This window comes from Sitophilus oryzae, unplaced genomic scaffold, assembly GCF_002938485.1.
Source record: "Sitophilus oryzae breed Bouriz unplaced genomic scaffold, Soryzae_2.0 scaffold_2023_pilon_pilon, whole genome shotgun sequence".
Classification (NCBI taxonomy): domain Eukaryota; kingdom Metazoa; phylum Arthropoda; class Insecta; order Coleoptera; family Curculionidae; genus Sitophilus; species Sitophilus oryzae.
The window spans coordinates 278,556-295,592 of NW_022146751.1; the positions used below are offsets into that span (position 1 = coordinate 278,556).

The following is a 17,037-nucleotide window of genomic DNA, read 5'->3' on the forward strand; positions in this document are numbered from 1 at the left end:
TAGTAAACTTCTCTGGAACAGGCATATTAAGAACATTACCAGCAAAGCCACAAAGGCTCTCATGATATGCAGAAGACTGGCGGGAAATAGGTGGGGCTGCGCCCCTAACATTTTGCGCTGGATGTATACCATGATAGTAAGACCCATGATTACTTATGGAGCAGTTGCTTGGTATACAAAACTAGAGCAACGTACAGCAAGGCAAACCCTGTGCAAAGTACAGAGACTGGCATGTATCTGCATCACAGGTGCCATGAGAACATGTCCAACAGCAGCAATGGAGGTCATTCTAGACCTAACACCACTGCATATTGTCGTCGGTAGTTATGCCAATGCGACAATGATTAGAATGGTCATTGACGGAAACAGTACTGGGAGAATTTTCAGGTCAGGGGCTTGGAACACCCTCAAAAAGAAAATTCCACTTCTCCAACTCCCAGTGGATGACATACCAAGAATTTACAACTTTGAGAAACACCTCACTGTAGTATTGAGTAATAAAAAGGATTGGAAGAAAGAAACGCTTACTCAGCATATAAAAGACCATACCATCACGTGGTATACTGATGCTTCCAAAACCAAAGCAGGGACAGGGATAGGAGTATTTGGGCCGAAAACTGAATACTCCGAACCAATGGGCACCTACCCCAGTATCCTTCAGGCAGAAATTTGCGCTATCGAAAGATGCGTACAATTTATCTTGGATAGGAACTATCGAAAACAGGAAATTGCCATCCTATCCGATAGTCAAGCAGCACTTAACGCGATCAACTCAGTAACCATCAATTCGAAGTTGGTCAAAGAATGCCTAGAGAAGCTCAACAAATTAGGCAAAGAAAATAAAGTCCTCCTACTCTGGCTCACCAAGGGATAGAAGGCAATGAAAAAGCAAATGATCTAGCTAGAAAAGGAGCGAACACTCCACTAACTGGATCAGAACCGTTCTGTTTTCCAAACGGGAACCAACTGAAAGCGGAACTGAAGAATCTGGAAGACTCCATCCGTAACTTGGAATGGGTTCCAACAGTCTAAGACACTCGAAAAGTTCCTCAGAACTTATGACCATGAAAAATCAAAGGTTTTCCTTGATTTAAGTAAAAACAATCTTCGGATTGTCACAGGGTTTCTAACAGGACACTGTCTCCTCAACGAACACCTCAGTAGGCTGAAACTGAGAAACAACGGCGAATGCAGATTTTGTGGGGAAAATGGGGAAACACCAGAACACCTTATCACTGAGTGCGCCGAGACGACGACCATTCGTGCCATGAACCTTGGTACGTCTGATGTCGAGGATGAAGAGCTGGCCTCTGTGGAGCCGTCTCAGATACTGGCTTTTGTTAAAGCCCTGAGACTGTATGATGAGTTATGACTCCTTATAACTCAAGAAAGTGGAACACACAATAGATCTATAAGGTCGCTGTGATTAACTCCCCTCCTAAACATTCTACATTCTACCTTTGTTTGTTAGAGTAAGGTTTCCCTATTTATAGTCCCTCTATTTATTATATGCCTGCCTGACTGGTATCTATCATGTCTTGAAACGTGATGGCCCTTTAACTTCCACTGTCTGGGCACCAAATATTAACTAATCCGGGTTTGGATTAAGAAAAACCTCTTACAGTGTCTGAGTCTAACGTCTTAAATACATAATGTTTTACCAATGGAAACAGGTATATCACGAGTTATTTAAATAAATTAAAAAATATATATAAAAGCAAGAACTTAAGAGTGGATTAGTCATTCGGACAGGGTTCAAACTTCAGCATTCCGACACAATCTCATAATTTTTAATAATCCTCTTTCAAATATTTATGTCTTCCTTTCTTGTCCATGCAAATGAAGCCTCACTCTTGGTTCCTCGGCGCGATTACTAGCGCTTCAGCGATAATGTAGGGTTCCAATATGTCTCCGCGTTTTATTACAGGCCGCGCAATATTTACGATCGTCGCGGTTCGCCTTTATTATAGCTCTGGCCGCGATCGCAGATTGCGTTCTTGTATTTGCACGCATTGAATGGGGCGCAACGGTTCGTGCTGCCAAAGAAATCCGCACCGTTTCCAATAACTATGTTCTAACGCATCGATACCAATCTGCAGACGCTGTTGGTGAAGTTCACTTTCGATTTGTATTCTGTACCTCGAATATGAAATATTGCATGGATTTATCATTTGTATTTTTCTCGTGTATAACTTTAGACAAAAAACATACAGGGTCCGGCAATAATGCGTCGGGCATCTCTAGCTCCCAGAACAAAAACTTGGAAATTTAATTTAAATGCAAACCTAAAATATGTGCTAGAATGTATTTCAGGAAAATATTTTGACTTCTGTAGAGTAGCTCATAAAAGTGGAGCGGATCGCGATGATTTTTTTTTAAATGGAACACCCTGTATTTTATTGTATTTTTGGTTTCCTTTCATAATATGTTTTGATAGTTTCAGAGAGATTAATAAATAAATAAAAAATATATATTTTCAACCTTTATTAAAAAAATTATTACAAATACAAGAACTGTTCTGAAATCAAAACTATATTAGGTCTTTACTTTAGATGGTCTATACTTACTTTGCTATAAATATCGTAATATTAATTCATACAGGATGTTCAAAATTCTACGCCAAAATTTCTAAAATATAAAATAAATTTTCTTTATTATTTTAAATGGAACACCCTGTATATTATTTTTTTTATTAGACGGGAGAATTAAAAAATTGGTCAAGTGCGAGTTGGACTCGCGCACGTAGAGTTCCGTACCATTCATTATCTATACAACATTAGACACTATATTATTATAAACTTTTTTTCCGATTTTGCTGAAATTTTGAATGCGCGTATAAATAATTTAAAAAAAATGAAGAAACACATTACTAAAAATTGTATTAATCAATAATAAATATGTAAAAAGTAAAAATAAATATGTAAAAATTAAGAAAAAAACGATTAAAAAAAAGTCGCTTTGACTAGGATTCGAACCTGCCTTACTACGGCTCATAGCAGGGTAAAGTCCTAACGCTTTAACCACGCGGCCACCGAGGACTTGAAAGATTCTATGTAAAATTCTTACTGAAAAGACAATGTATAGTGAAAGTACTTTTTTATTCATAAACATTTATTTAATTCTGTTTTTAGTATTTGTTCTTATAGCGGCAACATAGATACATTATCTGTAAAAATTTCAACTGTCTAGCTATAACGGTTCATAAGATAGACCTCTGTCACAGACGGACGGACAGCGAAGTCTTAGTAATAGGGTACCCATGATACAAAGAATACAAGGTATGATATTGCGCAGGTTGGTCGCTACGTCACAGGTGATAAACGGCACTATTGGTCGGCAAGCTCTGCGCGCCAATCTCAAATTGTCAAACAGATTGTGTCATCTGTGAAATTTGATTGTGTCAAAATATGAAAATAATTTTTCAAATGTCAGGCTCGATGTCAAAACATGCCTTTTGGGGTTATGTCCTAATTCTTCCCTATTTTAGGTCTTTTTTTATTAGTGGCAATTGAACAATATGGATATTTTTTGTATGGCGTATGACGTCACAGGTGGTATGCGCAAACTTAACGAAATTGGAGCCGCTATCGATCATACCTTGTTTTCTTTGTACCATGTAGGGTACCCGTTTTTTACCCTTTGGGTACCGAACCCTAAAAATGAACATTTTTTGTATTCAAAGCATTTCAAAATTGTTAATGGTTTTGCAGATACCGCAGTATTATTTCATATGGCTCTCTGAACGGTAATATACGAGAGAAAATTTATTGGGTGGCTTTGATAAAAATTTACTATGGAAAACTATGGCCATATGAAATATATATGTTACAGTAAAAGTCGGAAATTCAGTGATTTTGGCTCTCAACATTTTTTCAAAAAAAATCATTTTTTTTTAAATTTTGAAACTTAGATAACTCGGTTATTTTGGACTTATCTGAGAAATGGTAAAGAGAAAATAATATATGTTTCTTTTATCGAGATCTACCAGTACCAAATATTTGCACTTATTTAAGACTCACCCTGTATATCTATATTATTTTGTCTATTATAGAGTAGATACATTAATAGCAACATTGAACTATCGAAAACAGGAAATTGCCATCCTATCCGATAGTCAAGCAGCACTTAACGCGATCAACTCAGTAACCATCAATTCGAAGTTGGTCAAAGAATGCATAGAGAAGCTGAATAAATTAGGCAAAGAAAACAAAGTCCTCCTACACTGGGTGCCTGCTCACCAAGGAATAGAAGGCAATGAAAAAGCAAATAATCTAGCTAGGAAAGGAGCGAACACTCCACTAACTGGACCAGAACCGTTCTGCTTTCCAAGTGGTAACCAACTCAAGGCGGAACTCAAGAACTTGGAAGATTCCATCCGCAACCTGGAATGGAAATCTTGCAATGGTCTAAGACACTCGAAGAAGTTTCTGAGGGCTTATGATCAAGAAAATCACAGATCTTCCTGGGTCTGAGTAAGAACAATCTTCGGATTGTCACGGGGTTTTTAACAGGACACTGTCTCCTCAATGAACACCTCAGTAGATTGAAACTAAGAAGAAACGGCGAATGCAGATTCTGTGGGGAAGATGGTGAAACACCAGTACACCTCATCACTGAGTGCGCCGAGACGACAACCATTCGTGCAATGAATTTTGGTACGACTGATATTGGAGATGGAGAACTACCCTCTATAAAACCGTCCCAGATACTGGCTTTGGTCAAAGCCCTGGGACTGTATGATGAGTTATGATTCAAGAAAGGGGGACTAATGGATCTGTAAGGTCGAAGTGATTAACCCCCCTCCCACTCATTCTAAATTCTAAAAATTCTCATAGCAACATTTGAACTTATTTAATAAATTATTCATAAGCACAGTTTTTTAGATTCAGATTATAAAAATTATCTATTTTTATACTTTATTAACTAGAAGATATCGATTATGGTAAGGAACCTCTGTTAATATTGGATACTTTTTTCAGCCATTTTTATTTACTATATTTTGTTATACCGGGTGTGTCTCAAAAGTGGCTCACCCCTATAAGTTTTTATTTCCTCAGATAAAGAGAAGAAATTTGGTATGTTAGTATATGACATAAATTAGGATTGATAGACGTATTCAATTTTTGGTCACTGCCCGTTTCACCGGAAATTACTACAACTTTTGATTTTTAAATGGCACCCTCGGTATTTTTTTACTTTATTCGATAGAAAATGACATTCTGAATAGAATGATTTATCATATGTATGTCAACTTTTGACATTCTCGCTTAATAAAAAATCGTATTTTAAAATTCAATCTAGAGGGCTATGGCTATGTTAAAAAAACTAATTCTTAATCAAGGAGCCTTGAAAAAATATAACATCTAATGTTTTTAGTGTCTTGTCCTGACCAGTGAGAAAAAGCTCAAAAGTATTTTTAATCATATCTCAATTTTTTCAAAGGGAACGAGGATGGATCATTAGCATATTTGGAAAAAGCATTTTTTTACGAATAATTTGATACCACACCCTTGGTATTTCGAGTCAAATTTTCGTTAAAAATACCGAGGGTGCCTTTTAAAAATCAAAAGTTGTAGTAATTTCCGGTGAAACAAGAAGTGACCGAAAACAATTGAATACGTCAATCAATCCTAATTTATGTCATATACTAACGTACCAAATATCGTTTTTTTAACTGAAAAAATAAAAAAGTTATATGTGATGAGGTGAGCCACTTTTGAGACGCACCCGGTATAATATTATCTTCACAGCGCGCAGCGTACCAATTTAAAGATATTAAAATCGCAGGTTACAGTTACAGCGATTTATAAATCACAATCGCAGTTTTGCTCATCTCTAATCATTTATAGAATAGAGAATACAGATTAGGTATCAGGAAAACAAAAAAAAAGCAACAACGCAATAAGTATCGTACGTTAACATAACGTTAAATAGAGTTATAGACCAATAACTACTGAACTTAACTTCGGAAATCGAATGTTTTATGTTTCCTCCTCTTGAAAATCACTTCAGATAAGAAAGGTGTATTATTCTCGTAATTCTATCTTTCGCTATTTATAACGTAGACTAATTGAGCCCGTAGCAGATGCGTAAAGCGTTCCAACACTTTCGTAAGGCTATTATCACAGCTATTATTGCCTTAGATTATTGCCAGTACTCGCGTCGGTGTTTTACATTACGTCCGATTTATTTTCTAACGGTTATCGCTTTACTGGAACAAAATATGAAGTGCGACGGTGTGAAATCGATATAACACGAGTCAATGGGGTGTAGAAAATTTTATAATTAAGGCGTTAGAATGTTATTTAATAAATTCAAATACTGTGTTGTATATGAAGTATGTAGTGGAAATGAGCAACAAATCGCAAACTGCGATTCAATCGCAGAGATTTTAAAATGGCAATCGCAACGTGCGACGCGCGACTGGCTCTCATAGAAAACTGCGACTGCGATTTTTTCTATTTGCGAGTTTTAATTTAGGCAACCAATATTACAAATAGTTGCGAGTTGCGATTTTACTGCTATAAATAAATAAATGCCTTTATTGTCAAAAAATTTTACCATTTGTAGACAAAAGTAAAGTAAACAAACAAAAGAGAATACAACACAAGTATACAAATTACATTGTCAGTCTTAAGCTACACGCACACTGGTGCGATCACGGCCGCGATCACGATCACGTTCACCGCCGTACCTATATATAGTGAGCTATCCTGTAGGTATACATAGGTACAAATTAAAAATGTGAATTATCTATACCGAAAAAAAAACATTCTTAAATATTTACCTACAATAAAAATGTATACATACATATATGTACTATCCAATCCAATTGCAACTCCAATTTTGCCTCAAACTTTTTATTTTTAATTCTACTATTTTTATAACGTGGATCGGATAAATTATATACAGTACGTCTGTCCGTTCTGTGACTACGGGGTATCCGTGAGAGGGGAAACGATATTCTATCGATGTTTTTCGTAAAAAATTAGACGACGCGTCCCATCAATAAAAATTCGACAAATTTGCAAGCAGCCAATAAAATGAGTGGGCGGAGCGATTTGCGGTGACGTACTCGTCAAGTCGACGTATAAAATATATTGCTGTTTATTTAAATGTTTTTTGTCCACATTCCTTTCATAGACACAGATCCAGCAGACGAACTGTAGAATTTTGTGTATTTTTACAGCCACTGGCAAGTTTAGCTCCTTAGAAACAGACCTTAATGTAATTAAGGTCTGTTAATTAATTAAAATAAAAAACAGAGCCTAATTTTTTCGACAAAGCGTCGATATGCATGTCCAATTTTAAAGAATTGTCTAAGCCCTAAGAATTTTACAGATTTTACGACGCCAGTGGTGGTGTTAAGTACAAAAGGCTGCAGCGAGTTTTTATATGACAAAGCTTTAGTTTTAAAAATGAGACTCAGGAGGTTGACACGGCATATTAATCACACGGCAGGCCGACTCGCTTTGGCGGGAACGCTACGCGCATATCCTCGCGCACGCCGCCATTTGCGTTTCCAACAACAGAAAGTAACCAGTGTCGTAGTTTTTTCAGCGACAACACACAGTTACGGCAGATTCGAGTCAGTAGCGTGCGGCTTAATTTATTTTGATTTTTTCTTGAGTGATATATTTTGTTTTTGTTGTTTTATTTTTGTTTATTATGTGATGTATTTGGTTTTTCTAGTTTTATTTTCGTTTCTTATGTAATATAATTGCCAATAGGTGTCCGGTGGCGTAGAGGTACAGGCTCTCGTCTACCAATCTCAAGGTAGTGAGTTCGAATCCCACACTCGGCATTTCATCAGCCGACAATTTTTATTAAAATAAAAATAGTTTGGGTACCTAGGTCGACTCAGCCTTAAATGAGTACTTGGGTTTCACAATCCTGTGGTAATAATAGGCGGTTGAAGCGTAGTGCTAGCCACATTACCTTCCTTTGTATACCGAACGGCTCTAGTATGGCAAGCTGTACCTTGCTACTCCCAAGGCGTCAAACGCTATATACGGGAGCTGTTATTATTATTATTATGTAATATAATTTGTTTTAGTAGTTTTATTTTTGTTGTTCAATAAAAGTTTTTTTCTGTTTCCTAGAGATCCTATTAGGTATGTATATATGTGATTAATTATTTTAACATATTTTAGTTGTGAAAACAGTAGTATACATATTAGGACATTCAGCTAAATAGGAATATCTAATTAAAAATCTTAACAAACTTTAATATTAGTTAGATTTAATGTTAAATATTTAGTAAAATTTAATGTTGTATCTAGACATTAAAAATTAAATTTAAAAATCATTATACTATTAATTTAAATATAATTATAAAAGTAAATAAAATGAGTATATCGAAAATAAGTTAACAATACATTTTTAGAGCAACATGGGCAATTGCAGCTAATAGAGAAGACTTGATTGAAGATATAAATAAGGCCCACAAAAGGTACAAGTTGTGTTCTGTTCATTTTGAATTTAAACTGTTTACCAATTCACTTTGTAACCGTATAAAATACAATGCGGTACCTACTCTGTTTCCTGCCATGAAAAAAATAGAAGTTTCTCAAAAAAAATTGTGGATTTATTAATTTGTGAAATTTGAATATTAATAAAATTTGCGACGCCCATTGATGGACATAATTTGTACGTAGCCTCTTTATATTGTTCAATAAATATTTTATTGGTATTTCTTTAATTCTTGTTTGTAACTCCTGGCATGTTTTTGTTAGTGGCGTGTTTTTTAATTTTAATTGTCTATTCTCTACAGTGAAATATTTAATTGATTTTTTCATTTTTACTTTTCGAGAAGTATGCGCGGTTAACGATTCATTTGTTTGGACAAAAGTATTGTGTAAATAAAATTCAGTTTCAGACAATTACAGTATTTTTTTAATACGACCCTGTCGTATTTTCTGAGAAATTTTTTGATACGTTTTAATCCGGCCCTGACTAGGAAACGATAATGGCGCTGTCAAGGTCAAATTTTATAGAAATTTTAAACAATGGAATCTGAGCAGAGTTGGCGTGCCGATTGTTTTATGTGCCGTGAGGTTGATGAATTGGAAGTGAATGGAAGTGCCGTGATGTCCTTGTTGCTCCAAGTGAAGCTAGTGTCGTCCGCAAAAAGAGATATTTTACCACTAATGTTTATGTGAGCAATGCCTAACTGAGCCTTGAGGTACAGTACGTCTGCTGGATCTGTGTCCATGAAAGGAATGCGGACAAAAAACATTTAAATAAACAGCCATATATTTTATACGTCGACTTGACGAGTACGTCACCGCAAATCGCTCCGCCCACTCATTTTATTGGCTACTTACAAATTTATTGAAGGGACGCGTCGTCTAATTTTTTACGAAAAACATTGAGAGAATATCATTTCCCCTCTCACGGATACCCCATAGCTACAGAACGGACAGACGTACTGTACTCCACATTCTATTGGCTTGCTAGAAGATAACGTGGTATCCACTCTCCTCTCACAAGTTGACTTCTGTTGCTCAGATACGACTTAAACCATTCGAGAGATGTTCCCCTGAATCCATAGCAGTTTTTGCAGTTTATTAATTAGAATCTTATGATTTACACTAATCGAACACCTTAGAAAAATCACAGAAAATTGTTGTTGTAGAATGATGGTTATTTAGGCTGGAGTAAATTTTATTAAGGAGGGAAAACATAGCGACATTTGTGGAGTTGTTGATTTTGTTGTTTTTGCTATTGTGATTTTGTTGTCCATTGAAGCATTTTATAATAAAGTTGCGATTTAATTTTTTCTCTGATTTTATTTATTTATAGAAAAGGTATTTTTTTCTAGCGCTAAGGTAACAATAAACCTGGTGTTTCTCAAGAGTGGTTTGCCCCTATAACTTTTTTATTTTGTCTGATAGTAAACGAGATTTGGTATATTAGCATATAACATAAATTAGGATTGATTAACGTATTCAGTTCGTTTCGATCACTTCCTGTTTCACCGGAAATCACTACAACTTTTGATTTTTAAAGGCACCCTCGGTATATTTTTATTTTATTCGATAGAAAATGACACACTAAATAGGATGGCATATTGGCATATCATATTTCAACTTTTGACATATACGCTTAAAAAAATTTTAAATCATATTTTAAATTTCATACTAGAATGCCATTAGCTGCATTAAAAAAACACTAATTTTTAATCAAGAATCCTTGGAAGAAAAGTAATTGTCAATTGCTTTTCGTGTATTGTCCTGGCCGATTAAAAGATGCCCAAATCGTATTCCTAATCATATCTCAATGTTTTCAAATGGAACGAAGGTGGCTCATTAGCATATTTAGAAAAAGTATTTTTTAACGAATAATTTGGTACCACACATTTGGCATTTCGAGTCAAATTGTCAGATGTTAAAAAAATTAAACAACTAAATTTTATTAACTTTTTTTATTTGTTAAGCTAGGTAAGGTACATACAGAGACAATTATTTCCTTAGTACAATCTTTAAATATTAAAATAGCAATAGTAGGTTGTAGTTACAGCGATTTAAAAATCGCAATCGCAGTTTTAATTGCGATTGGAGAATAGCAGTTTAGCTCATCGCATTACGCAATAGGAGTATTGTGTGTTCAAAAATCCTGTATTAATAGTATTCAAAAATTATTAAATAATTCTTAAGCCCTTATTACTTATTACTTTACTAAAGTAACTCCATAAAATAATCCCTACAAAGCAGGATTGTTGCATAGAATAATACTCGTATTCATGTTTTCTTCAAAACTATACAAGAACCCAACAAGAATTATGGCTTAAATTATGATCTTATAAAAGGATTTATTAGCCAAATCTTATTATACACTCTTTGGGTGGTCCTCGGTATTATGGCCACTAAAACAGCTGCATATTCGGCTATTTAAACACATTTTTTTTCTGAATGTTATTAATTGGGACACACTGCCCGAGTTCGGGAATTAAACATTCCAATTTAAATACGCGTCAGTGACGTTTGACCTCTAGGGAACCACTGGGACCTCTAAATTTGGATAGTTAGTCACTTTTAATAGAACTTAAAATGCTAAATGGGGAATATACTCTAGATATACTTTTCTAGGGAAAATTAGACGCTAAAAAGAAAGAGAGGTTATAGGATTTATGCTCTTTTACTGGTGTATAGGGTTTTCAAAAATATAAAAAAGCAGTTACAATGAAATACTTGGGCGTGTCAGATTTTAATAGTGTTTGCATAGTAGGGATTAGCCCTACGAAGTGGTAGAAAATGAGAAAAGAAAAACCTGATTCGAATGCGTCAGATATTCAAAAGGAATGTTAGGTAAACCTTAAAGAAACTCTTCTTCAAAAGACTAAGGATTTGGATGCTACCAAAACTCTTAGAAATACATTTTTGGAGTGTGAAATCGATTGGTTTTGTTTAAAGTAATCAAATGGTACAAAAAACTACTGCCAGAAGTATCTTTTGTTTTTAATGTTTTACATTTTCTTATAAATTCCCTTGTTTCAGGAAGACGAGGACTCCAATTATGAAGAGGACTTTTTCGACACTTCAGACGAAGATGACGACGACGACGATGATTTCCAGGCTGAGGAACCAACGGAAAGAACCATTCCAGGTACTTCAAAGTTTTTATTATGGAGCCTTTATGAACGGAATTATTGAAATTCGTTTTGTAAATTTTTGTGTTCGTTAATTATGACGAGATTGACGAGTCTACTACTTTTTCTATCATAGTTATCGTCATACTTTCATATTATGTAGTCATGAAAACGACGGCTTTGATTCCGAAACTAGGAAGTTGAAAAATGTATTTTATCGCGTAAAACTACCATGGTTTTTCAAATAGTTGTAATCAAAATATCTAGAAAAAATTTATTAGCCAAAAAATTAAAAAAAAAACGTATTTCAAAAACCATTATGCCTTCGGAAAATTAATTTTTCAATTTCTCAGTGAGAGGAATCAAAGTCTCTCTTGGTCTTGCAGTCTAATAAGTAGTTTTGACTCTTGCTAGTCTTGTACTTTTTTAATAGATTTTTTGTAAGACATTTTTTACACCAAAAATCTTTAAATAAATAGTATTTTAGGTAATATAACGCAAATGAAACTTTAAAAAAAGAAACAACATTTGTCTGATAATTTTTTTTATTTTTCAGATATATTGAATCGTAATTAAAATCAGTTTTTTTTCCTTTAAAATTTTGTGTAATAGTGGGGAAAACACTTCTTGCAATAAATTAAAATAATAATTTTGAACAAATAATTAACTTGTTATATATATATTTTTTTTAATTATTAAAAAATGGAAGATTAAAAATCATTAATTATCAAAATCTGACATCCAGAAAAAATATAACTGTTACATTTTTAAAATATTTTATTTTTGTAGTGGCAAAACAATACTCCAGCCTATCTGAATACAAATGGGATCAGTATGGTACAAGGCAAGGTGTGACGGAAGCGAGGAACCGTCAACTGAATATCAGAAAAAATAGCGAAGGTAAAATTGAAAATTCAATTTGTCAGTAAATATTATTAGACTTATTATTACCAAATATATATATATATATATATATATATATATATATATATATATATATATATATATATATATAAACGGGATTTGGTTTAAGTATTTAATACTCATTTCCAACTACAGCCTATTGCTGCCTTCCCGTTACCCTACGCCACACATCTCGATTTAGAGCGTCATCAGCTTCTAGGTTACGAGCTTCCATTGCTTCCGTAACCGTTCCGTTCCAGGATTTTCTAGGTCTACCTCTCTTTCTTCTGCCCTGGGGAGCCCATTGAAAAACTCTTTTTGGCCACCTGTTCTCCGGCATACGCAGAACGTGTCCAAACCATTTTAAGCTGGATTTTTCGATTCGATCCAGTACTGTCTCCTCCGATGCATTCATGATACGCCTGACCTCGATGTTTGTCTTTTTTTCCATTGGCTTGATATACCTGCGCTTCTTCTAAGGTAGTCCATTTCAACAACTTCGATTTTGCGTTTCGCGTCTGCACTCAGAGTCCATAGCTCTGAACCATAGCAAAGAACTGACTCCACCAATGTTCTTCCAAGTCTCTTTTTAGTTGTTGCAGATAAGTTTCGGTCCCACCAGAGGCTGTTAAGACATTTAATAACTTGTTTGCTCTTCTGAATTCGGGTTTGTATTTCTTCTTTGCCCAAACCCTCGTTGTTGATAGTAGCACCCAGGTCCTGCGCAATCACGACCTGATCGTCTGCAAAGCTCAGGGTAAATAGTGTGTTATCCCCAATGGGTATTCCCATACCTTGGCATTTCGTCTTCCATTCCCTAAGGGCTACTTCGACGTAAGCGTTGAAGATCAGAGGAGATAAGCTGCATCCTTGTCGCAACCCTTTTGTGGTGCTAATTGGATTAGATAGCCTGTGTCCTATCTTAACGTACGATTCATTTTCTTTATATAGCTCTTTTATTATCTTAAGCAAAGGTCTATCTACTTCTAAGATATTCAATACTTCCCATATCTTGCTGCGGGGAATAGAGTCGTACGCTTTCTCCAAATCAATAAATGCTAGATGGACTTCTTGATCTACTGCTATCTTTTTTTCCATCACCTGCTGCAGGACAAAAAGGTTATTTGTGCAAGATTTCCCCGGTGTGAATCCGCTTTGGTCTTCCGAGATTTTGTCACCAATACTGTCCCTGAGCCTACCCTGTAACACCTTTCCAAAAAGTCTGTTGACCGAACTGTTAATGCTTAGGCCTCTATAACAAGTGGGGTCGTTACGATTTCCCTTTTTAAAGATGGACACTATGTGAGCCACTCGCCATTCTCGGGGTAGTTTACTTTGCAGGCAGCACTGGTTAAATAGATCTGCCAGACGCCAGCGCAGTCTTTGGGTTCCACACTTTAACAATTCCGCTACAATATTACCAGGACCTGGTGACCGCCCATTTTTCATTCGATTGAGATCTTGATGGACTTCTCTTTCGCTTATCATTAAAGTGCCTGCAAGGTTGATCTCATCTTCTACTGCTTGAAATTCTGGTCGGTTTTCTGTCAGTAATTCTGCATAGTAGTTGCGCCATTTTTCTATATCCATTCTATTCAAGAGCTTGTCCGTTTGATTGGTTTTCATTTGTCGGATTGTTCTCCATACCTCAGTACTCCGTGCGCCCCCTATTAGGCTTTCCACTTGCTGACACCTTCTTTCCCAAATATCTGTTTTTCCTATCTTAATGGCGGCTCGTACCTCTCTATTTTTTTGCTTGTAATGACTCCAGTTAGTATCTGTTCGGTCTGAGAGCCATCTTTCATAGAATTTTTGTTTGTCATTGATTAAGGCCTTTATGCTGTCAGTTATCCAAGCTGGTTCATCTTTTTTTTCTGCATGTTCTGTTCACCTAAAACTTCGAAAGCTACTTTTTTAATTAGGGTTTTTAGGTTGGTATACTCTAGTTCTACATCGTTACAGGCTTTCACTTCCTCTAGGGCTACATCTAATCTTCTCTGGTACAACCATTTAATACTGGCATCGTGTAGTAAATGAAGCTTGTACTTAATAGGCTCAGATTCTTCAATTCTTATTACCAAATTCTTCAAAATTATTACCAAATCAAATCTAAAATAAAATTTAAGACTGAACATCAGAGTTGGACCCAGTCAGAGTAAAACGTTATATGACTTAAAACCATAGAACATATATTTATTAAAAACGTAGAATAAACATTATATCAACTAAGCATAAGATACAGCAAAATGATCTTCGTCGTTGCTGAGTGACTTGAATGCTGAATCAAAATCAGAAATATCAGAATCAAGATTATTTTCAGCACTCTCACTTTGGACTTTGGAGAGTAAAATATAAGTGGACCAACATTTTTGAATGTTGAAATGACAGTCGAATGGGTGTGTATATCTCCAGTTAAGGGTTTCTTAAACTTTTTTTTCAAAAATATTGCAAATATACCTTAAAAATGTTTGTGTTTATTTTATCAAGAAGGGAAAATGAAAAAGATTAAGTATACCGGGTGCGTCTCAAAAGTGGTTCACCCCCTATAACTATTTCATTTCTGCAGATAAAAAATCGAGGTTTGGTAAGTTAGTATATGACATAAATTAGGATTGATTGACGTATTCAATTATTTTTGGTCACTTCCTGCTTCACCGTAAACGATTATAACTTTAGATTTTTAAATGGCACCCTCGGTATATTTCTATTTTATTCGATAGAAAATCACATTCTAAATAAAATGACATATCATATATGTCACATATGGTTTATTGGAAATAATAACTTGCGGTTTGGGACAAAAATTTGACTCGAAATACCAAGTGTGTGGTATCAAATTCTTCGCAAAAACATCCTTTTTCCAAACATGCTAATGAGCCACCCTCTTTCCATTTAAAAAAATTGAGGTGTGAATAAAAATACGATTTGGGCATCTTTTAACAGGCCACGATAAGACACTAAAAACATTAGTCTATCAAAGCTATTTTTCCAAGGCTCCTTAATGAGTGTTTTTAACATAGCCATGAGTAGATTGAAATTTAAAATAAAATTTTGTTTTAAGCGAAAATGTCAAAAGTTGACATATGATAAGTCATTCTATGCAGAGTGTCATTTTCTATCGAATAAAGTAAAAATATACCAAGGGTACCATTTAAAAATCAAAAGTTGTAGTTATTTCAGGTAAAACAGGAAGTGGCCTAAAATAATGGAAAACGTAAATCAGTCCTAATTTATGTCATATACTAACATAATCTCGGTCTTTTATCTGAAAAAAAAATAAAAATGTTATAGGGGTGAGCTATTTTTGAGACGCACCCGGTATAGGACCACTGATACATTTCAGCAATTTTAATAACTCATAATAATAGACCTAAAGTTAACCTAATGTACTACCTAACTGACTATGGTTGTACTTGTTGTAAGACAGCCTAATGTACTGCAATTAATTGAACATAGTGAAACAATAACCGCCGCTTGTGAAATTGCGAAGTTCACAGGATAGCCTCTAAGTCAAACTAAATAACCAAAAATATCCGGAGAAATCAAAGGGAGAAATGAGTAATCATTTAATCAATCAGACTCAATCAAACTAACCTTCTTCAACATTCTCGATATTGTCGACATTTACTTCAAAGTCAACGTATTGTCGACCTCGACGACAATAAATTATTCAAAGTGGTACACGGTTTAGGCTATATACTCTCCTTTATTTAAAATACATTCTGTATCTTATTAGGTATTTAAATTCACTGAAATTGATTAAACAACAACCGTTCCGGTATTACCTCACCTCATTAACTCTATTATCTCACGAGCATCGGATAATTCCTTTGCACCTGGGGATATACAGTTCAGATCCAGCTCTAGAGCGACAACGCAACGGCTCTCTCGGACAAGCAAGACCCCACAGACGGTGCTCTTCGATTTTGAGACAAGTAATTTTATCGGAATGTAATTACGTCTCGTTTTCAAACCGCAGGACACGTAGATACATATGTTCTTGGCTTAAATAGGCGTTGTCGGAGATAATTTTGAAGCTCAGTGTGATTAAAATTAATTATTATTATTATTATGCCGGGTCCAGACCAAGCAGACAAAACTACTACTACTGCCATTACTCGCTGACGAGTATTTGACACGCATCAAAAGATGGTTACGTAAGGCGTTTCCTGTCATGAGCTTTTCTGTGACTGAAAAGCCCGATACGTGATGTTATCTCTCTTCCACATTTTGGACATTCAAAAATCTCATTACTTTGTTGCCTCTTTACTTTTTGGTTGTCATTATTAACTGAATTTACAATTCTCCTCCATTGCGTTCCATTGTGCGCTGCTTCCTCCCACTTTTGCTGCATACTGCTGCGTGCTGCACATTAGTGTTGCAATGAAATTCAAGACAAGAAATTTTGTAGAAAAGTCTTGTCTTGCAGATTTCTTGAATGGCAAAGTCTTGTCTTGTCTTGCAAGACTCTTGAAATTTCTTGTCTTGAAAAAGTTTACATTTTTACAGTTTTTTTATAATACCATTATACCAATATAATTTTG

At 35.1% G+C, this 17,037-nt stretch overlaps 1 protein-coding gene across 1 annotated transcript in view; it reads left to right on the plus strand.

Moving 5' to 3' along the window:
• LOC115884160 (vascular endothelial growth factor A-like) overlaps window positions 1-17,037 on the plus strand; it is a 61,163-nt gene that overhangs the window by 15,626 nt on the left and 28,500 nt on the right. The window contains exons 2-3 of the mRNA XM_030902663.1: window positions 11,499-11,607; window positions 12,380-12,490. Coding sequence (XP_030758523.1) covers window positions 11,499-11,607; window positions 12,380-12,490 — 220 coding nt within the window. The remainder of the gene's footprint in view (window positions 1-11,498; window positions 11,608-12,379; window positions 12,491-17,037) is intronic.